At 44.6% G+C, this 26,064-nt stretch overlaps 1 protein-coding gene across 7 annotated transcripts; it reads right to left on the bottom strand.

Moving 5' to 3' along the window:
- Positions 1-4,125: 4,125 nt before the first annotated feature.
- On the bottom strand, positions 4,126-24,264 carry LOC115109526 (cytosolic carboxypeptidase 2-like). Of its 7 annotated transcripts, none has more exons than XM_029634496.2 (23): positions 24,058-24,249; positions 23,828-23,874; positions 22,712-22,778; positions 22,183-22,329; positions 13,951-14,130; positions 13,642-13,749; positions 13,349-13,499; positions 12,543-13,209; positions 12,237-12,379; positions 11,921-12,080; positions 11,645-11,771; positions 11,469-11,569; positions 11,213-11,331; positions 11,068-11,134; positions 10,866-10,976; positions 10,552-10,638; positions 10,311-10,427; positions 9,995-10,052; positions 8,940-9,167; positions 8,644-8,668; positions 8,096-8,479; positions 7,739-7,879; positions 4,126-7,290 (listed from the first exon to the last, which is right to left on the bottom strand). In XM_029634496.2, the coding sequence occupies exons 2-23, from the start codon at positions 23,861-23,863 to the stop codon at positions 7,023-7,025; spliced, it is 3,492 nt and encodes a 1,163-aa protein (XP_029490356.1). In that variant the 5' UTR covers positions 23,864-23,874; positions 24,058-24,249; the 3' UTR covers positions 4,126-7,022. The 7 variants fall into 7 exon arrangements, 6 of the variants coding, with proteins under 6 accessions (XP_029490356.1, XP_029490354.1, XP_029490357.1 ...); XM_029634494.2 differs by having other exon boundaries at positions 10,866-10,979; positions 24,058-24,248; XM_029634497.2 differs by having other exon boundaries at positions 8,940-9,062; positions 10,866-10,979; positions 24,058-24,248.
- Between the last annotated feature and the right edge of the window lie 1,800 nt (positions 24,265-26,064).

The raw sequence follows: 26,064 nt of genomic DNA, 5'->3' as shown, positions 1-26,064 counted from the left end.
ACCTGACCTCTACCCCAAAGTGCTCACTCCTCCCCAACTCACGGCCGTCATGGTGATTGGTACCAGACTGTCTCTCTTCTCCTCGGATCCCTGATGGCTAATAATAACTTTATCTGACATAATGTAAATGTTATGCATTATACCCTCTTTCCCTCAGTGACATGAATAAGTATATTTCATATTCTCAGAACCCAATAACACAGACAGAAGGGATGTGATCGGGACAACATAAAACAACAGGAAAAGAGCATATTGCTTTGGGTCATTTTCAATGCAATAGTAGGAATTGAATGATAAGAGCAGTGGACAGACCTTCCCCACGATATCTGTCAGGGTAGTCTACTTAAACCTTTCCAGAAGGCCTTTCAGTTTGAGATCAGTAAAAGTGCTGGCCATTTTCTAAAGCCTAGAGGAATGGATGATAAGAGATCAACTCACACGGTGTACGACTCTGTACATATAATAAGCCATTTATGGGTTTATTGTCCATATTTCATGATGAAATCTGTTTTCTCTTAGGAGGTTTGGCGTTCTATAAAGTGCTTTTTGACAAATTTATAAAAGTGCAAGTACACAAAAACATTTGGATTGATTGATTGCTACTGACTTCTTGTGTCCTGATCCGGAGGTGGTGAGTTGTCAGGTGACCCTTAGACGTCCTGTGAGAACGAAGGCCTTGCAATGCAGCATCACCTGTTCATGCCTCCACTCCCACAATGTCAGCAAGTAGTCCGGAGCACTACCCACACTGGCCAGCAGGGTGCCCTCACAGTTAAAGTCCACAGACCAAATGTCTTGATCATTGATCATATGCTTCATAAATTGTTAAAAACCTAATAGTTTGTGTGTGTGTTGTAAGTTCCCATACCTCTGAGAATGCGGTAGGGTTGTAGTGAGGGATATTCATAGATGACGATGTTGGGCTGGTCTCCCTTCTCTGCCAAAGCAAAGTATCTCTTACTGGGGTGGGCCTGCAGAGAAACACAGTGACAGATGGGTTTAAAATGAGGGTGTGTCAAGGTTATCCAGGGCCAGTGTATTTGTTTGACACTACCATGGTGGTGTGATACCTCCCCCACTACAGAAGTGGAGGTAGCGTTGTTCCTTGGTCCGGATGTTCAGGAAGATAAGCAGGTTTTCCACCCACGATGGTCAGCACTCGCTCATCCAACGACTGCAGGTTTGCCTTGCGCCCACAGTAATACCCAAAAGAGTGCCTTGGAAAGCATCACAACCCACAAAACATATTAGCTTGAGGTAGTGGTAGGATATGTAGACTACTATACGAACCTCTGGCAAATGGAATCCACAATGTGAAAGGATACGTTAGGTGCTCCTCCTCTTTCTCCACAGTTTTACTACTCCCACAAGGCTCAGTGGTTCTGGTGTGTCAGGTCTATCTCCTGTCTGATAACCGTGGCATGATTTACATTGTCTCTCGGCTTCCTTTTCCATGCCAGGTCACCAAACCTTGGTTCTGAGATGCTGCTTTGTGCCCACTATTCCCAAGTGTCCTTCATGAGCTAGTGCAAGTGCCTGCGCATGTAATGCCTGTGGCAGCACGATGCCTGTTCTGCGAAGAACTAGGTATCCAACTACACATAAATTACTCGCTATTGAGGCATAAGCTTTACAGTTCTAAAAATGTCCACTTGCAATAGCATTATCTCTCTTAGCTCTTTGGCTGAGTCTTCTTCTACTTCTCTGGTAGTCAGTGCTTTGGGTGTAGCACTCACTGCTGCAATCCTCACATTCTCATCGGATCCATGTGAGTGTTTTTCCTGCGGTGCTCTCACTCCCAGCAGGCAGCTTCTCACTTCTGAGGTTCTCTCTGGGTCCCTGGAGTGCATCACTGCACTCCCTCTGCCGTAGGTCCAATGCCTTTGGACTCGTTTACTGTTGGGATATTATAGCCAGGTTTGCTTGTCTCATGTCTAAGCACATTCTTATCTCATCATTTGCCTTTGGTACAATGACCACTGGGTTTATCCATGGGGTGGGGTCATTAACAGGTTCTACAATGTCTATGTCCAAAAGTTTCTCTACATTTTGGTTGACCTTCTTCCGGAGGTCTGTTTTGTTTTCCGTTTTCCAACTCCCTGGAACACTTGTAGGTACTGCTGTTTTAGGGAGGGCTTGGTGTCTGTCACTGTTGCGACATCAGCACCTATTCTCAGAACCCCCAGTTTCATGACTGTATCTTTGTCCAGGAGTGGTTCTCCATTTCCTTTGATTACAATGAACTCTGCTTGCTCAATTATATTGCTGGTTGCGATTTCACGATTGAATGCACCCTTGACTGATAGTGGTTCACTAGAACAATAAGAATTTTTAAAATGATCTGTCGTAGGGACATATGACAGTGGCGATTTTAGCATGTACATCTTGGTGAGGCAAAAAAAAACAATGTGGGACACATGCCAGCAAAGCCACTACACAACACTAAACAATACATTCATTGCACTATAACGGTGACAAACGGTGCCCACAAACTGTTAGGGCCTACATAAAGCTGCCCCAACACCTTACCACTGCTACACCTAGCTATCAGCAGAGCCTTTTCTGGCAGCGAAACAGTTCATTCAGCCTCATTTACTGCCTTTAAAAAAAACATAGCTGATATGGCTGACTTGCTTAAACAAATGTGGTTTCCACTGACAATTGAGATGTACAAACTATGGCATAACGGGAACGACAAGCGGATAAGAGGCAATACGTAATTTCAATTAAGACAATGAGCAAGCGACGATGGACGTAGTCAATATAACTATTTGTTCAGCACTTTTGAAATGTACATCGGCAGAATTCAGAACATGGGCCATTCTTACAGTATTCTCCCTGTACACCAAGTCAGAACCATAGGATAAATAAAGGGGGCATATAAACAGACAATGAAAGCGCTTACAATATTGGATTATTACATTTCTCTAAAACAGGATATAGGCTATATGTACACCACCAAGTTAGAACAGTAGGCTAAATTAAGAGGTGAAAATATACCAAATTATTAGGGTGAGGCACACTGAACGCCATTTGGGTCTTTGCGTGTCAAAAACAATACAAGTCATATAACACTATTTGACATGTTAAATAAGCTTTTAATTTGACACGTTAAATAACACAATTCTATTATAGAATGATGTGTGTGTTGAATTTGCACGTGTAAGCCAACCGCCACCACTACTATCAGTAGCACTGTCAAAGCTGTACAAAAAAGGAACCAAACAAGCATGAATGATGTGTTTACAATACCGCAAAAGTGAAAATAGACCAAATTATTAGAGTGAGGCACATGGGTTACTAACAGCTTACTACACAACATACACTTAGTATTACTTTCTTAGCTCCAGTATACATATCTCCCTGGCATATTACATCATTTATGCAGCAGCATACAATACATATTTGGACTCACCTTGTGAAGGTGGCGCAGCGGTCCTTTGTGGGCAAATTTTGTCATCGAAGTATGACATTCTCTGGATTTATGGTGGGAACTCTTGAAGAAGAAAAAAACACAGCCACTCAATTGATTAGCAGGCTAACGTTAGTGGTTTCTTTGCAACGCTTGCAGTTAGCCACTGATTCCCTCGAAACGAATCATTGTTGAATTTGCTATTTCCAACTTGTTGTGTAATCTTTATGTCCAATGGCCGATGAGCACCGATACATTTTATCTATAATTTCTCTTCATTATTTATCTTCATATGTCAAGGATTAATTATTATTTGCCAGTAGATTGTCGACTTGATTCATGATGATTACTGCTAGCTAAGACTTTGAAAGTAAGATGTTGACATGATCAGTCCAATCAAAGCTACTGTACATAAAATGTAATTTGACGTCATTTTATCTGTGGCCATTGACCTTGAGCCTTCTTGGATGGGCATTGGTAATATAACTCTATGGCAGAACCCAAAAGGCTGACATGTTTTGTCTACCTTTACTAAGCACTTAAACTTGGAGATGACGTACTGTCCCCACGAGTGACAGAACACTGAGCCAATCATGGCGCAACGCTCCGTATCTTCTGCTGGCTCACCCCACCACCACAGAAAGCACTGAGCTAGGCTGAAACACCTGCATGGTAGAGCCGCCTTACTCAAGAAAACAAAAAAAGAGACCATGTGTGTATGCAGCTTTAATAAATCCTCTTAGGGATCGGACCCTTTTTTTCAATTTTCGCCTAAAATAACATATCCAAATCTAACTGCCTGTAGCTCAGGACCTGAAGCAAGGACCTTAACCATATGCTTGATACCATTTGAAAGGAAACACTTTGAAGTTTGTGGAAATGTGAAACGTAGGATAATATAACACATTAGATCTGATAAAAGATAATACAAAGAAAAACATGTGTTTTTTTGTTCCATCATCTTTAAATGCAAGAACAAGGCCAAAATGTAATATTCCAAGTTAGGCGCAATTTGGAAGCAGTGTACTGTTTCAATGAGCCATTGCATTTCTGTTCAAATGTTGTATTGACTGCCCAAATGTGCCTAATTGGTTTATTATTACATTTTCAACTTCATAACTGTGCACTCTCCTAAAACAATAGCATGGTATTCTTTCAATGTAATAGCTACTGTGAATTGGACAGTGCATTTAGTTTAACAATAATTATCCATATCAGATATGTCTATGTCCTGGGAAATGTTCTTGTTACTTACAATCTCATGCTAATCACATTAGCCTACGTTAGCTCAACCGTCCCGTGGGGGGGACACCAATCCTGTAGAGGTTTTAACTGAATTATATAATATATATATATATAAATTTATTTTTGACATTGTTTGCAAACTGATATGTGACACATTAATGCCAAAATAACATGCAAAACAGGCAAGCCAAAACAATATAAATATTTATATATATATTTTTTTGTTGCTAAAAATCTGGGGCTAATTGTCAAACTAATATTATATTAATGTACAACAATATAGAAGATACATAACTAAAAGTTATGCAATATGGGTATATGTCCACTGCACACGTCTTAGGTGTGTAATTGACATGAGATTACAGTAAACAAACAAGAGTGTGCAATATATAAGGCTAGTCCGTGAACCTTCTGAAGTTTGTTTGAGGTCATTAGGTCACATGACCAAGGAGCTATTGAAATTCTAAAGTTTGAAAAATGCATGTAAAAACGTGTGAGATGAAAATGGACAAACTAAAGGGTGTGCAATGTGTAGGCCCACTGAGTGGACATTCTGAACCAAGGAGCTCTTGAAATTCGAATGTAAGACAAGTTTGTACTTTGTTTACGCTCCCTAACTAATACGGAAAGCTGCTCACATTTACACATTTACTAGCTTTGAAAAGTGAATTATTGTCCAAATCGTGAAAATAAGATCTGCACAATGTTTCCAACATCATGACACTTATTTGGAGTCTGTGGCTCAAGTGGTTTGAAAGCTATTGAGGTTTGAAAGTGTGAATATCTGGTGAATATCCAACCTGAAACTGTCTTTACCTTGGTACTCAGTGGATATTCTGAAAGGGTTGTAGGTCATGACGGTAAGGAAATATTGAAATTTGAAACTTTAAAAAATGTATCATAAAATCTCATGAGATGCAAATGGACAAGCAAAAGGGTGTGCAATGAGTTAGGCCCACTGAGTGTACATTATGAACCTTATTTGAGGTTTGTGACATGACCAAGGCGCTATTGAATTACAAGATGTTTTATAAATAATTTAAAATAGTGCGAGATGTAAATTGACAAAAAAAAATAAAAAATAGTGTGTGCAATATGTGTCTCTGCCATCAGGTTAGCTAGAATCCGTTTTGAACATTTTAGGAGTAATGGTTAAAGAGCTATTGAAATTTTAAAAATGTGATTTGTCAATACGTTGACGGTCCCTAACTGCTGTTGGTGGACGTTAGGAAAACTACAGGCAAATATCCGTTGAATATCCAACCTGAATAAAGTCTTTACCTCGGTCGCAGATTTTCCAATTTCAAAACGATTTGGAGCACAACACGAATTAGAAAAATAAATGCAGTACTTTTCAATGTGTGAGATGTAAGAGGTGTGCCGTGGGAGCGTGAGATGAGGGTCAAATCCATGTCTCACAGTCAATGCGTGAGAGTTGGCAGCTCTGGTTTGATGGGATTCAGGAGCTGAGGGCCGCCTGACTGCTCGGCTGAGCGGACACACAGAAAGAGATGAACACTTGGAAACACAGGAAAGAGAGTCGTGTATACTGTATCTCCTAATGTTGATTATGAGTAAGGAGAAACTTACATGCTACTTACATGTATCTCAAGTTAGGATTCAGCCCTCAGTTTTGTTATCAGTGGACCATGTTCAGCAATTTACATATGTCTTTTTATACCATGTGTACATTCAGTGATTTTTTTTGTACAGATGTGAAGAGATTAAATGTATATGTGACTAAAAATACAAACTGTATATATTTTTTGTCACGTGATATGTGGATGTCTCACCCAGCTATCTTAAGATGAATGCACTAATTTTAAGTCGCTCTGGATAAGTGTCTGCTAAATATCTATGTTTCACAAGGTTTATGCTACAGTAACATTGTGTCTGAATGATGAAGACATGCATAGACAGTTTGATAATATTACGCGGGCTGCCCAGTAATACTGAGACAGTATTTTCTGGACTGATGTTATATGATACTTTATGATTAATGATGAGCTGTCTCTTGATTAACAGAAATAACTTCTGCATTGGGAGTGACTCAATCTGATTACGCCCCCATTTGAGAAATGAAAAATAAATAATTTACATTATGAAAAATGGATACAAAATATTATAAAAAGTATGCAAAACAGTTCAGTTAGATTTAAAGTGACACGTAGACTCATCAAATAAGAAAGTCACACAATCAAGGCAAAAATACATGTAATTTCGATATCCACCTGAAAGGCAATGTGCTGTACATCTTCTTGTGGTCAAAATAGAGCAGAAACTTCCTATAGTCTCCGCCTATCTTCAGGGGTTCGTATCGGCAGTCTGTCTGGTACATTTGCCAATGTGTGTCCCTGCCTGGTTCTCAGCTCAAAGGTGCTGTACTGCGAGGAGGGGCAGACCCTGACGGTCTGGCGACCATCCTCTTCTCCTGATCCAACCCTGTCCCTGCTTCCGCCCCTCTCCCACTGGAGTGGAACCTGGAGGTATTGGCCAGGCTGAGTTTCTGGAGCCTACGTAGACTGTCTAGCTGTCGGGGCAGATGATCTATCTTGGTGTGGGTGGTCGAGGACATCTGGGGTAAAATGCCCATTTCCTGTTTATCCTCCTCTTGCAATGTCTGCTGGGCCAACCTGAGAAGAATGGGTACCATTCAAAATAGCTCTGAATGCAAGTTAAGCATTCCACTGAGAGCAAGCAAGTTCAGCGTTTCACTGTAGTTTTTAGATGTACTAGCTGGTAAGATAAAGAACCATATAAACTGGGTGAATCGAGCCCTGAATGCTGATTGGCTGACAGCCGGGATATATCAGACCATATACCACTTGTATGACAAAACATTTATTTTTACTGCTCTAATTACGTTGGTAACCAGTTTATAATAGCAATAAGGTACCTTGAGGGTTTGTGATATATGGCTAATATATCATGGCTAAGGGCTGTATCCAGGCACTTCGCGTTGTGTCGTGCTTAAGAACAGCCCTTAGCCGTGGTATATTGGCCATATATAACTCCTCGTCGGGCCTTATTGCTTAAATATAAAACTGGTATAAGCCCAGGGGTGGCATACCCTTTCAGTACCTGTGGTTGCTTTTCACACGCCTTGCTGCTGCATCTCCTCCACATACACGCCTGCCTTCTCCCCCCCTCAGCGGCTCTCTCTTTGAGGGGCCCTGCCTCTGTACTCCAGCCCCTGCCTGGTCTCCCCATAGACAGCCATGGCTACAGAGGAAAGATGGAGGGAAGAGGGGTTATAGCTGGGGCAGGACCTCAGAGGGAGAGAGTTATTCTCACATGTAGAGTGAAAGAAACATAAATAAACATCTGTTGTATATGCACTGTATTATACTGTGTATACCAATATACAGTATATTATGTACAGCACTATAACTAGACGCACTAGAAAGTCAAAATGCCTGGTGTGGAGAGGACAGTAACCTTTTCCCTCTGAAGTCTATGTGCCTCAGGTCTGGCAGGAAGGAGTTACCGTCTGTCCCAGGTTTACTCGGTGGCTTCTCAAAGGCTGCTTGAGGTCCACTCTGGTCCTGCTCACCCACAGGCATAGCGTCTGATACACCTGCTGTGCAGTCCCTTTCTGGGCTCCTCCATAGGGGCTCTAAGGCATCTGTGTTAGAGGTTGGAGCCTCTGGCATGTAGTAGCGTTTGGAGACCCGGGCTGCGTGACCTTGTTTCTCTGGGCGTGGCCACTGGTGGTGGGACTTGGCTGGGTAGACGTTGGAAGAGCGGCAGGGCTCCAGGCCTTGTGGCGGGATGAACTCAGGGACCACCCTGCACTGCATGCTCGAAACTACTGGGGGAGAACTGACACATTTCCAACACAAAACACACATGTGTGACAGACTGTCCAATTTAACATTGACATATTTATGCAGACGATGTACGGTCCCAGTCCTGTATGTTTAGTCATAAATTAAGTCAACTTTCAATAAAGAGCATATTTTACCGCTATGTTTTGCTGTAGTTACCTGCTGTGTAAAGCAGGCATCCTCTCTGAAAGACAAGAGTAATAACAGCATTCATACTGATCGAACATCTTTACAATAGCAATATTTGGAAAGTTTGATTAGCATCTGTTAAACTGTGGGGTGGAAAAGAATGCCATTGACGACACTCCTGATTGCAGTTCTTTGTCATACTATTTTAATTCTACTATCATACTACTTTCCAGTTCGCGAACACCTAACTTCATATTGGGTGTGTGTTCTTCATGTCAATATTGCACCATTCATTCTACCCACTCTATTTCTGCGCTCCAACCCACCTCTCATCCCAGCGTGGCTTCTGTGATCGGGGCTGAAGGGCATGGGTTGCTGCTGAATGGGGGTGGTGTGAACCCTGATCTTCGAGGTGGGCACAGGCACAGAGAAGCCGCGTTGCTGTACAGCTGTAAAAGATAAGGGGCGCCGCTGAGGTCCCGGCCGCGGGGCCTGGGAGGAGCCAAACTGCAGCTGGGGACTCCAATACTGCAGCCGCTCCTCCTCCGGCTCCTCTGAGGAAGGGATGTTTATTGTAATAAATATTGCCCTGGAGGCTGAACTGAGCGATTTCTGCTATATGGGCCAGTTGCAAAGTACAAATTAATTAATTAATTTAAGGGTAGGGTTAGGCATTAGGGTTAGCATTGTGGTTAGGGTCAAGATAATATTGTATTACTTTGTGACTGTGCCAGCAAGTGGCCACTCTGCAGAGGGTGTAACGTCTGATTCCAACTCACACTCTCAAACACGTAGATACCCTGAACGCAGCTCACTCTCCAGATCCCAATCACCTGAATTCTGATCACCTGTTCACACACCTGTATGTCATTGTCACACACTATGTAGTTCAGTTCTTTGCACCCCATCATTGTGAGGTATCGTTTGTTTTGTGACACACTTCTATTCGAAGCTGGGTTTCCTGTAATTAATCCTCTTGTGTATGATAGTTTTGGCCTGCCTCCCTAATGACGCCATTTGCCTATTCCCTGCCTGTACTTTAGCCTATTGGATTTCCTGTTATCAACCTATTGCCTGATCTCCCGGACTACGTTACTAGCCTTTTCCCTGCCTGTACTGTTGCCTTTTTGGACCCCTTGTGTATGACCTTCTGCCTGCCCCTGGACCCAACTACCTTCCTCCTCCTGTGGTCCTTTACAAATAAACACCTGCTGGAAACCAGCTCTCTGTCTCCCATCGTGTTCATTACACAGGGCAAGATTCATGACAATAAATGTCAACCTGAACATTCTGCATGTAAACTGGGAAAGAAAAAATGTGTTTTTCTTTAGTCATGTGGCCAGAAAACGAAATCCATTTCTAATGATAAAAGTCCATGTACCTGTGACAGGTGGCTGAGTACGCAGGTATGCAGCCCTTACAGCATCCAGGTATTCATTCTGGAACACAGTTAATGCTGAGCATCAGACTAGGACAAAACAATCACTGCTCGTTCATATCTTTTGTCAAGTTTGATGGGGTGGGGATGCTCAGAGTGCATTGACCTACTGAGAAGAGGTTGGGAAGGGAGGTGGGGGGGTTCTAGGCCCAGGTTGTTGTGAAATACCTTGAGAAAATGTGAACTGTAACAGTACTTTAATGACAATGCAAAACTATCAACATGCAGTAGGGATTGAAGGGTGAATGGCAGACATTACCTTCTCTGACTCCTCCTCCTGCCAGAGGGTCACATGGCCTATGACCCCGATGCGAGTGGTGGGATGGGGGATCCAGGAGCGTTCTGTCTGACGGCTCACTTTCACCACAAACGGCACCTATACCGTTACATCAGAAGTAGAAGCGCATGTCTTCAGAAATGAGATACTGGGGAAATGCAAAAGCCACAATCTGTCTAAGCAAATGAGGAAGAGTTTGAGCTTCTCTCTCTCTAATCCATACCTCTCTCTTCTTCTTCTCTCTGACCACGGCCACCGTCTTTTCCTGGATCCTCACCTTCACCATGTCCTCAGTGGGTAGCACAGGGTCCTGGAGACAGACAGGAGGAAGAATGTCATTTGGCGAGTTTGTTTTGTTCCTAAAGTGAAATCTCCACCCTTCCGGGGCAAAAGGCAATGCAAAACGAACTCGCCCAATCACGCTATATTGTCTGTATGTCTCTCCCAGCCTTTTATGTATTAGGGACCACTGTATGTTTCATTGTATCTGGTGGATGAGCTGCACTAATGTGTTGTGTGTGTGTGTGTTCTTCTCACTATGTTCTTGATGTTCCTGTGGAGGACCTTTGGGTCAACGTTTCTCACTCTCTCCTGTCTCAGTCTGTTCCTCTCCTTACCACTCCTCAGGTGTTTCTTCTTCACTTGGCTCTGCTAGAAAATAAGTTGGCATTAGACTCAGTTAAAGCTATTGTACACAAACATAACTGAGGTCATACGAAGGTTAAGGTTCAAACGGCACCTCATCAATTCGGTTCAGTAGATGGACAGGCAGGCCATCAGACTCTGTGCTGTTTGAGCCGCTGGTACTGTGGAGGAGACACAAAAAGGACATTTAGGTGTATGTACGTGTGTGTGTGTGTGTGATGCTCTAAAACCTTCCTTACCTGGACTCAATGTCAGAAATGGAGATGCTGAGAGATCCATCAGAGTCGACATCCCGGCCCAGCCTCTCTCTGAGCTCCTGCCTTAACATTGCCCGCAACTCAGCTAGGCAGTGACTGGTCTAACACACACACACACACACACACACACACACACACACACACACACACACACACACACACACATTATGGTTCATCAACATGACAAGCTGAGATGTAACCTTGGTCACTGTGGTAGTGAGAGGTTGACTCCACTCACCTTGGTTGGGTCGGGATCACAGTAGTCCAGCAGTGTGTCACATAAGTAGTACCCCAGAGACTTCAGGTCCCTGGTGGTGAAATGGGTCCCCTTCCTGTTCCCTATAATGCAGAATGGAAATGAAGCTCTATAGCATGCATACACATATACACACACTACACCCTGTGCATGCTTACCCAGAGTGGAGCCTCCGAAGGTGGACTCCATGGTGTAGCTGTTCCTGATGCCTAGCCTCCACATGACGACGCGTCCTGTTCCCTCTTTACTCTGATGAACTCTGAACTTACAGCTCCTGAACGAGAACTTCAGGAAGAGGACACAAACATTGTGTTTGACTCCCTAGCTGTGATTTATAACATAAATGTACTGTGGTTTTATACTGGAGATGCCTTCTTGGCCAGGTCTCCAGTAAAAAAAAAATATGATTTTCTTTATTTCAATGGGATTGGAACCTTGTCATGGGCGTTCTTGCTCATCATGAGCGGGAAGACTCTCTCATGGAGCCGTTGTGTGGCATCATCGCTGTTGGTACAGCCATACATGAAGACGTTGTTCTTACGACTGTGACCGTGGAAATCACAATACAACACCACGTCCCTCTCAGCCATCAGTCTTGGGTGCCAAGGCAACAACAAGGACAGAGGGAAAACCATGGCAACAGGGTCAGAGGTCAGAAAAGGCAGAGTGAACTGACAAACCTCTCCATAGGTTAGAAAGGCATGACTGTGTCACATCTGTTTGAGTATCCTCCTGCTTCCCGCCTCTCACCTCTTGACCATGTTCCTGGTGTGCCAGACACAGGGGAAGGAGTCCCTCAGCAGGGTATTGTAGTTCCTGTTCAGGTCCCTGCCGGCCAGAGAGCAGCGATAGTTCCCCACAACCACCCCGTCTGGGTTCAGCATGGGCACCACCTGCAAGTCCGCAAGGGAGAAACACAACAATCAACATGAGTGTCTTTATTGGGTGTTTCTAATTCTGAAGGGAAAACGTAATTTATCCCACATGGCAGTCAAATACATAAATGAAACACATGGATATTTACAAAGATAAAAAGGCCCAAAGTGTGTCAGCGACCTTAAACACAAAAGTCTCCCTCAGCAGCCTGGCGTCGTCTGACTCTCCTAGCAGGAAGTCCAGGAAGCCCTGCATCATCCAGGAGCTGTTGGTCTCCCCGGGGTGCACCCTGGCTGTAACCACCACCGCCCGCTTGGCACTCCTATCCATCCAGCCCCCTCCTGGTGATGTCACTGTCAGCACGTGCACAGCATTGCCGGCCAGGCTGCGACACAGCACCCGCAGCTTGCAGTAGGCGCTGGTGGCCGAGTTGGAGGTGAGGCGGCTGAGGTAGTGCTGCAGGTGGGAGTAGGTGTAGGGGTAGCAGTGGGCCAAATAGCAGGTATCAAAGTCGTAGGGGAACTGGCCGGTCCATGTAAGGGAGTGTAGGGACTTTGTGTTGGTGGTAGTGTTGTTGTCCTGCTCAGCCTGGTGGTGCTGGTTGCGGTAGTATCTGATGTTGGAGCCAGTTCGGCGCCAGCCCTCTCCCTTCTCCCAGGCGGCTCTTTCAGAGTAGAGCAGAGGCCTCATGCCCAGGCAGTACAGGCTGCTAGCCTTCATCAAGTTGACTATGGTGAAGCGATAGGTGACCCCCGCCTTCATGTTTCTGACCCGGAAGTAGAACCACTGCGTGTGCTTGGTGGTGTACATGTCGGTGCGGAGGGTGAGCTCATAGTCATGGACACCGCTGTGTAAGTGGGAGAGGGGGATAGAAAGAGAGTGAGAAGGAAAGATTCTTCCCTACACACAGTTACCCTCCCTGCAACTTAGCAACAATTTGTAAATTGTAAATAGGTTAAACAGTTATACAGGCTCAGTAGACTCACACTTGAACTGCCTTCTGCAGGTTGCCGCTCTCAAAGCGTGACTCAAAGGCCAGGGTGGACTTGTCCTGATGCATGGCACAAGAGGTGGAGCTCTTGATGGGCCCCCGGCTTCCTCCCACACGAGAGTAGGTGAAGTAGGAGGTCTTTGTGCCTAAACAGGGGAAAGAATAAGAACAGGAGCTAGAAGGACAGGTGAGAGAGGTAACACTGTCAGAAAATGAAAGCCTACTAAGGGCACCGCTATATACCTTACTGACATAGAGTTAGGGTTACTGACATAGAGTTAGGGTTACCTGGGTCAATGCAGTAAACCACGTTCCCCTTTTCCTCCCCGACAGGCATGGGGGCCCTCTCATGGCCCGTGGGCTGGTAGAACGGCTCTTGGTCTGGAGGGTCCCACTCTAGAACACAGCAATATACAGTATTTCAATAACAATAACATTTCAATTTGGATTAACACGATACTGTATAATAGTTAAAAAATGTGGAGCCCACTGAGAAACAGAACTCTGTAATGGAAAGCTCTGGACTGTTCAAAACACTGCACAGGTCAAAACAACACTTAGTGTTTGTTACAGCATATACAGTTCAGTGGGATGTACCTATGTGGTGTATGGCTTCCTTGAAGACCTCATACTCAATGGGCCAGCGGACCCCCTGGAAAGGGGTGGAGGGGATGGCAAACAGGTCCAGGGGCTCCCTAAGCCGGGGGATGGGATGCTCCCCGTCAAAATCTATCACCAGCTGCCTGGTCCTGAGGGCCTGTCCCAGGTGCAAGGTGACTGGGGGATAGATAGAAAACATCACTGCATCACAAAAAAAGGTGATAGAATTTCATGACAAAAATATACCTATGTACAGGAAAAACATAAATGCAACAGTAGTGTAAGTCAAAACAGCAGCGTTGCAGTTCTTGACACACTCAAACCAGTGCACCTGGCATGTACTACCACCATATGTATATATACAGTACCAGTCACAAATTTGGATACACCTACTCATTCAAGGGCTTTTCTTTAATTGTACTATTTTCTACATTGTAGAATAACAGTGAAGACATCAAAAATATGAAATAACACACAGTAGCCACCCATTGCCCCCGAAAAGCAGCATTGTAGAAACGTCACACTCAACGGAACGACTTGATTAGGGTAGTGTCAACAACGCAGCTAGCCTACCTCAGCAGTACTGTATCATTTTAATCATTTTAGTCAATTAGATTCTTGCTACGTAAGCTTAACTTTCTGAACATTCGAGACGTGTAGTCCACTTGTCATTCCAATCTCCTCTGCATTAGCGTAGCCTCTTCTCTAGCCTGTCAACTATGTGTCTGTCTATCCCTGTTCTCTCCTCTCTGCACAGACCATACAAACGCTCCACACCGCATGGCCGCGGCCACCCTAATCTGGTGGTCCCAGCGCGCACGACCCACGTGGAGTTCCAGGTCTCCGGTAGCCTCTGGAACTGCCGATCTGCGGCCAACAAGGCAGAGTTCATCTCAGCCTATGCCTCCCTCCAGTCCCTCGACTTCTTGGCTCTGACGGAAACATGGATCACCACAGACAACACCGCTACTCCTACTGCTCTCTCTTCGTCCGCCCACGTGCTCTCGCACACCCCGAGAGCTTCTGGTCAGCGGGGTGGTGGCACCGGGATCCTCATCTCTCCCAAGTGGTCATTCTCTCTTTCTCCCCTTACCCATCTGTCTATCGCCTCCTTTGAATTCCATGCTGTCACAGTTACCAGCCCTTTCAAGCTTAACATCCTTATCATTTATCGCCCTCCAGGTTCCCTCGGAGAGTTCATCAATGAGCTTGATGCCTTGATAAGCTCCTTTCCTGAGGACGGCTCACCTCTCACAGTTCTGGGCGACTTTAACCTCCCCCACGTCTACCTTTGACTCATTCCTCTCTGCCTCCTTCTTTCCACTCCTCTCCTCTTTTGACCTCACCCTCTCACCTTCCCCCTACTCACAAGGCAGGCAATACGCTCGACCTCATCTTTACTAGATGCTGTTCCTCCACTAACCTCATTGCAACTCCCCTCCAAGTCTCCGACCACTACCTTGTATCCTTTTCCCTCTCGCTCTCATCCAACACTTCCCACACTGCCCCTACTCGGATGGTATCGCGCCGTCCCAACCTTCGCTCTCTCTCCCCCGCTACTCTCTCCTCTTCCATCCTATCATCTCTTCCCTCTGCTCAAACCTTCTCCAACCTATCTCCTGATTCTGCCTCCTCAACCCTCCTCTCCTCCCTTTCTGCATCCTTTGACTCTCTATGTCCCCTATCCTCCAGGCCGGCTCGGTCCTCCCCTCCCGCTCCGTGGCTCGACGACTCATTGCGAGCTCACAGAACAGGGCTCCGGGCAGCCGAGCGGAAATGGAGGAAAACTCGCCTCCCTGCGGACCTGGCATCCTTTCACTCCCTCCTCTCTACATTTTCCTCCTCTGTCTCTGCTGCTAAAGCCACTTTCTACCACTCTAAATTCCAAGCATCTGCCTCTAACCCTAGGAAGCTCTTTGCCACCTTCTCCTCCCTCTTGAATCCTCCTCCCCCTCCTCCCTCTCTGCAGATGACTTCGTCAACCATTTTGAAAAGAAGGTCGACGACATCCGATCCTCGTTTGCTAAGTCAAACGACACCGCTGGTTCTGCTCACACTGCCCTACCCTGTGCTCTGACCTCTTTCTCCCCTCTCTCTCCAGATGACATCTCGCGTCTTGTGACGGCCGGCCGCCCAACAACCTGCCCGCTTGACCCTATCCCCTCCTCTCTTCTCCAGACCATCTCCGGTGACCTTCTCCCTTACCTCACCTCGCTCATCAACTCATCCCTGACCGCTGGCTACGTCCCTCCCGTCTTCAAGAGAGCGAGAGTTGCACCCCTTCTGAAAAAACCTACACTCGATCCCTCCGATGTCAACAACTACAGACCAGTATCCCTTCTTTCTTTTCTCTCCAAAACTCTTGAACGTGCCGTCCTTGGCCAGCTCTCCCGCTATCTCTCTCAGAATGACCTTCTTGATCCAAATCAGTCAGGTTTCAAGACTAGTCATTCAACTGAGACTGCTCTTCTCTGTATCACGGAGGCGCTCCGCACTGCTAAAGCTAACTCTCTCTCCTCTGCTCTCATCCTTCTAGACCTATCGGCTGCCTTCGATACTGTGAACCATCAGATCCTCCTCTCCACCCTCTCCGAGTTGGGCATCTCCGGCGCGGCCCACGCTTGGATTGCGTCCTACCTGACAGGTCGCTCCTACCAGGTGGCGTGAATCCGTCTCCTCACCACGTGCTCTCACCACTGGTGTCCCCCAGGGCTCTGTTCTAGGCCCTCTCCTATTCTCGCTATACACCAAGTCACTTGGCTCTGTCATAACCTCACATGGTCTCTCCTATCATTGCTATGCAGACGACACACAATTAATCTTCTCCTTTCCCCCCTTCTGACGACCAGGTGGCGAATCGCATCTCTGCATGTCTGGCAGACATATCAGTGTGGATGACGGATCATCACCTCAAGCTGAACCTCGGCAAGACGGAGCTGCTCTTCCTCCCGGGGAAGGACTGCCCGTTCCATGATCTCGCCATCACGGTTGACAACTCCATTGTGTCCTCGTCCCAGAGCGCTAAGAACCTTGGCGTGATCCTGGACAACACCCTGTCGTTCTCAAATAACATCAAGGCGGTGGCCCGTTCCTGTAGGTTCATGCTCTACAACATCCGCAGAGTACGACCCTGCCTCACACAGGAAGCGGCGCAGGTCCTAATCCAGGCACTTGTCATCTCCCGTCTGGATTACTGCAACTCGCTGTTGGCTGGGCTCCCTGCCTGTGCCATTAAACCCCTACAACTCATCCAGAACGCCGCAGCCCGTCTGGTGTTCAACCTTCCCAAGTTCTCTCACGTCACCCCGCTCCTCCGCTCTCTCCACTGGCTTCCAGTTGAAGCTCGCATCCGCTACAAGACCATGGTGCTTGCCTACGGAGCTGTGAGGGGAACGGCACCTCAGTACCTCCAGGCTCTGATCAGGCCCTACACCCAAACAAGGGCACTGCGTTCATCCACCTCTGGCCTGCTCGCCTCCCTACCACTGAGGAAGTACAGTTCCCGCTCAGCCCAGTCAAAACTGTTCGCTGCTCTGGCCCCCCAATGGTGGAACAAACTCCCTCACGACGCCAGGACAGCGGAGTCAATCACCACCTTCCGGAGACACCTGAAACCCCACCTCTTTAAGGAATACCTAGGATAGGATAAAGTAATCCTTCTCACCCCCCCCTTAAAAGACCTAGATGCACTATTGTAAAGTGGCTGTTCCACTGGATGTCATAAGGTGAAAGCACCAATTTGTAAGTCGCTCTGGATAAGAGCGTCTGCTAAATGACTTAAATGTAAATGTAATGTAAAATGACAGCTTTTTACACTCTTGGCATTCTCTCAACCAGCTTCATGAGGTAGTCATCGGGAATGCCTTTCAATTAACAGGTGTGCCTTGTTAAAAGTACATTTGTGGAATTTCTTGCCTTTTTAATGTGTTTGAGCCAATCAGTTGTGTTGTGCCAAGGTAGGAGGGTATACAGAATATATCCCTATTTGGTAAAAGGCCAAGTCCATATTATGTCTCGAATAAGCAAAGAGAAATGACAGTCCATCATTACTTTAAGACATGAAGGTCAGTCAATTCAGAAATCCAACATTAAGAACTTTGAAAGTTTCTTCAAGTGCAGTTGCAAAAACCATCAAGCGATATGATGAAACTGGCTCTCATGAGGACCACCACAGGAAAGGAAGACCAAGAGTTACCTCTTCTGCAGAGGATAAATTCATTACAGTTACCAGCCTCAGAAATTGCAGCCCAAATAAATGCTTCACACAGTCCATACACATCTCAACATCAACTGTTCAGAGGAGACTGCGTGAATCAGGCCTTCATGGTTGAATTGCTGCCAGGAAACCACTACTAAAGGACACCAATAAGAAGAAACTTGTTTGGGCCAAGAAACACGAGCAATGGACATTAGACCTGTGGAAATCTGTCTGATGAGTCCAAATGTGAGATTTTTGGTTCCACCCACCGTGTCTTTGTGAGACGCAGAGTATGTGAACAGATTATCTCTGCATGTGTGGTTCCCACCGTGAAGCATGGATGAGGTGGTGTGATGGTGCTTTGCTGGTGACACTGTCAGTGACTTTTTTAGAATTCAAGGCACACTTAACCAACATGGCTACAACAGCATTCTGCAACAATACGCCATCCCATCTGGTTTGCGCTTAGTGGGACTATAAGCTTAATTAAATAGTACCCGCAAAACACCAGTCTCAACGTCAACAGTGAAGAAGCGACTCCGGAATGCTGGCCTTCTAGGCAGAGTTCCTCTGTCCAACGTCTGTGTTTTTTGCCCATCTTTCTTTTTATTGGCCAGTCTGAGATACGGCGTTTTCTTTGCAACTCTGCCTAGAAGGCCAGCATCCCGGAGTCGCCACTTCACTGTTGATGTTGAGACTGGTATTTTTCGGGTACTATTTAATGAAAGTGCCAGTTGAGGACTTGTGAGGCAGCTGTTTCTCAAACTAGACACTCATGTACTTATTCTCTTGCTCAGTTGTGCACCGGGGCCTCCCACTTCTCTTTCTATTCTCTATTCTCTTTCTATTCTGGTTAGAGCCAGTTTGCGCTGTTCTGTGAAGGGAGTAGTACACAGCATTGTACCAGCTGCCAAACATACCCTCGTAAAACTGACCATCCTACCGATCCTCGACTTCGGTGATGTCATCTATAAAATAGCCTCCAACACTCTACTCAACAAACTGGATGCAGTCTATCACAGTGCCATCCGTTTTGTCACCAAAGCCCCATACACTAACCACCATTGCGACCTGTAGGCTCTCGTTGGTTGGCCCTCGCTTCATACTCGTCGCCAAATCCACTGGCTACCAGTTATCTACAAGTCTCTGCTAGGTAAAGCCCCACCTTATCTCAGCTCACTGGTCACCATAGCAGCACCCACTCGTAGCACGCGCTCCAGCAGGTATATCTCATTGGTCACCCCCAAAGCCAATTCCTCCTTTGGTCGTCTTTCCTTCCAGTTCTCTGCTGCCACTGACTGGAACGAACTGCAAACATCTCTGAAGCTGGAGACTCATGTCTCTCTCACTAGCTTTAAGCGCCAGCTGTCAGAGCAGCTCACAGATCACTGCACCTGTACATAGCCCATCTGTAAACAGCCCATCTATCTACCTACCTCATCCCCATACTGTATTTATCTTGCTCCTTTGCACCCCAGAATCTCTACTTGCACGCACATTCATCTTATGCACATCTACCATTCCAGTGTTTAATTGCTATATTGTAATCACTTCGCCACCATGGCCTATTTATTTCCTTATCTTACCTCATTTGCACTCACTGTATATAGACTTTTTGTTTTTTTGTTCTACTGTATTATTGACTATGTTTTGTTTATTCCATGTGTAACTCTGTGTTGTTGTATGTGTCGAATTGCTGTGCTTTATCTTGTCCAGGTCGCAGTTGCAAATGAGAACTTGTTGTCAACTAGCCTACCTGGTTAAATAAAGGTGAAATAAAAAAATAAAAAAATGTATTTAAAAAACATGCCATTGAAACACAGGAGTGATGGTTGCTGATTACGGGCCTCTGTACGCCTATATAGATATTCCATTAAAAATCTGCCGTTTCCAGCTACAACAGTCATTTACAACATTAACGATGTCTACACTGTATAAAGTATTTAGACCCCTTGACTTATTCCACATTTTGTTATGTTACAGCCTTATTCTAAAATGGATAAAATCAAAAAAAAGTATCTGCTTCAATCTACACACAATATGCCATAATGACATTTTTGCAAATGTATTAAAAATAAATTGAAATATTACATTTACATAATATCACATTTACATCTACCCTTTACTCAGTACTTCGTTGACGCACCTTTTGCAGCGATTACAGCCTCGAGTCTTCTTGGGTATGAAGTTACAAGCTTGGCACACCTGTATTTGGGGAGTTTCTCCCATTCTTCCCTGCAGATCCTCTCAAGCATTGTCAGGTTAGATGGGGAGCGTTGCAGCACAGCTATTTTCATGTCTCTCTAGAGATGTTTGATCGGGTTCAATTCCGGGGTCTGGCTGGGCCACTCAAGGACATTCAGAGACTTGTCCCGAAGCCACACCTGTGTTGTCTTGGCTGTGTGCTTAGGGTCGTTGCCCTGTTGGAATGTGAACCTTATCCCCAGTCTGAGGTCCTGAGCGCTCTGGAGCAGGTTTTCATCAAGGGTCTCTCTGTAATTTGTGCTGTTCATCTTTCCCTCGATTCTGTCTAGTCTCCCAGTCCCTGCCGCTGAAAAACATTCCCACCGCATGATGCTGCCACCACCATGCTTCACCATAGAGATAGTGCCAGGTTTCCTCCAGACGTGACGCTTGGCATTCAGGCCAAAGAGTTCAATCTTGGTGTCATCAGACCAGAAAATCGTTTAGGTGCTCTTTGGCAACTCCAAGTGGGCTGCCATGTGCCATAAAGGCCTGATTGGTGGAGTGCTGCAGAGATGTTTGTCCTTCTGGAAGGTTCTCCCATCTCCACAGAGGAACTCTGGAGCTCTGCTAGAGTGACCATCGGGTTCTTGGTCACCTCCCTGACCAAGGCTGTTCTCCCCTGATAGCTCAGTTTGGCCAGACCGCCAGCTCTAGGAAGAGTATTGGTGGTTCCAAACTTCTTCCATTTAAGAACGATGGAGGCTACTGTGTTCTTGGGGACCCTTAAATGCTGCAGATTTATTTTGGTACCCTTCCCCAGATCTGTGCCTCGACACAATCCTGTCTCGGAGCTCTACGGACAATTCCTTCGACCTCATGGCTTGGTTTTTGCTCTGACATGCACTGTCAACTTGGGGACCTTATATAGACAGGTGTGTGCCTTTCCAAATCATGTCCAATCAATTGACCACAGGTCAATTTACCACAGGTCGACTCCAATCAAGTTGTAGAAACATGTCAAGGATGATCAATGGAAACCGGATGCGCCTGAGCTCAATTTCGATTCTCATAGCAACGGGTCTGAAAACTTCTGTAAATAAGGTATTTCTGTTTTTTAATAAATTGGTAAACATTTCTAAAAACCTGTTTTCACTTTGTCATTATGGGGTATTGTGTGTAGATTGATGAGGAAAAACAATAATTTAATCAATTTAAGAACAAGGCTCTCACGTAAAATGTGGAAAAAGTCATGGGGTCTGAATACTTTCCGAATGCACTATATGAATAATATTTGATCTATCCTGCTGAGAAAAACAAAGAGCCGGTTGATGGTAGTAGACGCTAATAATAAGATGCTTAACCGTAACTAGCAGAGGCATTCAATAGAGATCTAATCTGGTCTTTTGGGATGACAGGGCTTTAAAAGATGACTAAAATGACACCGCCCTCTGTATCCTGTAATCAAGGTATTACATGGAGCAGGTGGACTGGATTGCTTTAATCAACTGGATTACACTGCTGCATCACATCCAAAAGTAACATGACCCAGCATTGGAGAAGCCTGAGAATCACGCTCTATTGTGAAATACAACAAGGTATACCAGCCCTCTTGTTTATCAGTCATCACTATCTGCCCATGACACAAACTTGTGGGCTTTGCTTAACACTTTAACCACAAATCCAATTTTAACCATTTAGCAACTATACACCGCTAACAAAAACCCTTACCCTACTACTATCCAGATGAAGAGTAAATTGATATAGTTCAAGTGTAAAATAGCTTTATTCGCTATTTTGACCCATTTGTCCTTTTTTGCATGTCCATATTGTGGCTCTCATCTTACATGCCCTCCTGCCAGGCTCCTGCTCCGCATCCTCCATGTTGGAATTATTGCTGTCAGAGGAGTGGGTCCCTGGGTGGCTGGAGCCAGGGTGGTGGGAATCCCTCCATCTTTGTCTTAAGAGGTTGCCTTGGAAATAATTATCTGTGCCTGAGGGGAGAGAATTGACATTTCTGAGGGAAGCACTCTGTAATGTTTTTTTTTTCTTGGTTTATAGCAAAGAATGCATAAACATTTTATTTGTGTATGTAAACATGTTACATAACTGGCTAATATGGCAAGAGTAGCAGTAGCACAATCTCATGAACTATGCTCAACTACTGTATAAAAGGTCATAATGGCATCTTGTTTGTTGGGGTAAGATTGGTGCCCTTGAATTGATTGATTTGCAGGATTAAATTGCATGGTAATTTGACAGAGAGTGGAATGATGTAGGTCAGGTCTCACCAAGTAACATTTATGTAAACAAATGATGCAAGGCAAGCCTCTTGAGTTTCCAGTAATTGTGTCAGGTTGCCAAGTGCCAACCTACTTGTAAAGAGTCCATAGTGCTGTAGGTGGTGCAGGATGAGTCTCTCATAGGCATTCTCTGATGTCCTCTTAGAATAAATCAGATGAAGCTTGCATTTAGCAGGCTAGGTGATAGACTACTGCAATTATTGTAATCATTTTGTAAAAATACTGTAAATATGTGAGTAACCGTAAAACATCTGGGGACGGTTTCCCAAAAGCATCTTATGGCTAAATGAATCGTTAGAACCTTTGTTGGAGCATCGTTAAATCTCGGAGACATTCCCAAATCCATCGTTATTAACGTTGCACTTGAAAACGCTCGTAATCTAACACCCGCCTCAGACTATTCGTAGAACAGCTAAACATGAAATCACATGATTTACCCATCTCTGTGACCGCTGATAACTTCCGACTAAAGTTGACTAGAAAAACAAAGTTTCCAGTGTCTTTTCAAATAATCAAAACAAGCAACCGAGATGATGCATTAACATAAACAGTTGGCTATAGGCTTATTTTAATCATATTGAAATACATTTAATGTTCAATCAATGTAGTTATATTTTATACTTTTAGGCTAAGGTCTGTAATTGGTCTCAATATATGATGTGTAACCTAACGTGTGCAATGATGTGGCAAATCGGTGATTCAGTGCATTTGGGGGTAAGCATTAGAATAAGCCACCTCAATATTTAGAGCCGTAGGTAGTTATATATCTCTAGGAGCTGATCCCTCGTCAGTTTTGTGAAATAATGATAATGTTAAGGAAATATTTGAATGGAGAAAGCTGATGCGAGAGCAGCGCTCCCTTTCTTTATATCCTATCAGGATCGACACATCATGCTCCAACGACGCACAGCAAACCTCTCTGTGTGGTGTTTTGTGAAACGCATGTTACATATTCTGCCTCTGTAGGAAATATGCATAATTAAAACACGAAATTCCATCGCTATCGGGAAACCGGGTCCTGACCAGTAACGTTAAAAGTACAATCTTACCTGATCACAACAACAATCACGTTTGTGTTTTGTTGGCATAGGATATTTTGTAATAAAATAATGTAGCCTATGGCTTCAAATATTGTACAACGCCTCATGTTAAAATGTTTCTCATCTAACTAACTTGCTATAGTACTGACCAGTATCTCTGTGTCTGTCTTCAATGCTGGGCACATCCTGGGTGGAACTGCAAAAGAGAATTCCCACAGAAGTTAGTTTTCACGCGTTGCTTGCTAAGTTAGCTAACATTACTTAGCTAGGAACAGAACTTTAGACCAACAACAAGTGGTAACTGGTTACAGCTTCTCATATATTATCACATATTATTGAACATTCCTAACAGCAAATAACGTTAGACAAAACCCCAAACCTTTGAATGAAAAACACGTCTTGACTTGCAAGAAAAGTGTGGGTGAACTTCATAGCTAGCTAGGTCACTTGACTAGTAGCAGCTAGCAAAAAAATAACTTTCACTACAATGTTGCTTAGCAACTAATGTTCCGTGCACCGTTGCCATGGGATCAGGGGTGCGTTCAGTACGACAGAACGGTATTGAATGTTTAATTCAACGGAAACGATACTGTACTGAACGACCAGTTTGATACCAATGCGATTATGGGGGCCAGATAAAGATTGTATGGTGGGCTGTGTGCTGCACGAGTTTTGCGATTTCAAGTGATCACACCCACCAAACGGGAGCAAACGCACCCCAAACCGTCACGCAACGTAGCACACGTTGAAATGAACTGAACGCACCCCGGTTTGTTGTTACTGCAAGTGGTCATAAAATTCCAAATCAAAAAGCTAAATTATCCTTTGTATGACCTTAAAACAATTCCATATAGCTTAGTAGAACCCCCCGAGCAGGTTTGTGATAATGTTAGTCTATTTAACCTTTATTGTATGGAAGTTTATAGAAAAATAACACAGCTTTTACACGTACATAGCTATGTCGTTTGTCTGAATTTCCTATTGTAGGCTTACGGGTTTTCTACATCTCAGGTCCTTCCTTTCTACTTGCCTCCAGACATCCTCTGTCAACAGTCAGTCTCTGGAGAGGTTCCCCCTGAGCAGCAGCACTGTGTGCAGTAGTGGAGCCCCAGCCTGGGACAGGAAGACCCAGAGCCTAAAGGAAGAACTCGGAACCAGTCAGTGTGAAGAGCAGCCTCAAGAACTGGAAGATGATACCAAAGACTCCCATGTTCTTTCCTGCCTTTATGGAATATGACTGTGAGGATCCAACTCTGCACTCAAATCTTTATCATGCCCAAAATGATGGAAAAGAAGAGTCTCTACCCATCACCTCAACTGCACAAACAGAAACTGGTGGAGATTACTACAGAGTATCAGAACCAACTAGTGATTCTCAGCCCATCTCTGCAGGGAATCCATACTGTTCAGCAGCTCAAGAGTAAAAACATGGATAGGATGGGAATTGGAGGACCTCAGGTTAAGCCAGTAAAATCAAAGAAAACATGGACAGTAAAGACAAAGCTCCCGTATAAACACTAAGGGTAAGAAATCCACAGTGTTGCCCAATCTGAAATCACCCAGGCAAAATGACAATGCACTTTGCCATAGAAGTGTGTAGAAAGTAGTGTATGGAAAATCTTTCCACTACATGGGTTCATTAATGAAACATGCAAACTCATACGAAGGAGAAATAACCTATTTGTGGTATGTGGGAAATGTTTTTGGGCCACTTTAAGTATGAAACATCACATCAAAACTCACATTGGAGATATGATGTTTGTAGTAAATGATTAATTAGCAATAGGGATCTGACTGTGCACATGAGAAGCCACACTGAGCAGGAAGCGTATCAATGTTCTGTAATAAAAGTCACAATGGGGAAAATGTGTAAGAGTGCAATGATTGGAGTAAATATTTAATTGACAGGGGCTGCATGTACTTCCAAAAGGCCCACGCAGGCCACTGTCAACTATTTGGCTCACAGTGGTGGTCAGTGCCGTTTAAGATGAGGGAGGATGATCCATTTTTTTTAGGAGCATGGCCTTGTTTATATTACAGCATATTGGACGACTGTCATTCACATTTCATTCACCCAGAACCCAATGTAACATCGATAGGTTTAGGCTACTAAATTATACTCAAATTTTCCCTGTACCCATCATTTCATTGCTAAAACAAAGCTTATGACTTAAAGTTTACAACGTATGTGCACTGGTCGAGATAATTTTAAGCAATCAAGGTAAGGCACATTCAATACCGCCTTGCACACTCTTGCCTGCATCTAGCTGATCTAGGGTGTAATCATTAGTCCCAACAGTTGGAAACATAAGTTTCAATTGGACAAATTCACGTATGTTTATCCCCGTTTTGTTTGCTTGTATTTAAGAAACATTTTTTTATCAGA

This window comes from Oncorhynchus nerka, linkage group LG25 (assembly GCF_034236695.1).
Source record: "Oncorhynchus nerka isolate Pitt River linkage group LG25, Oner_Uvic_2.0, whole genome shotgun sequence".
Lineage (NCBI taxonomy): Eukaryota > Metazoa > Chordata > Actinopteri > Salmoniformes > Salmonidae > Oncorhynchus > Oncorhynchus nerka.
This window is presented reverse-complemented; position numbering and strand designations above follow the sequence as displayed.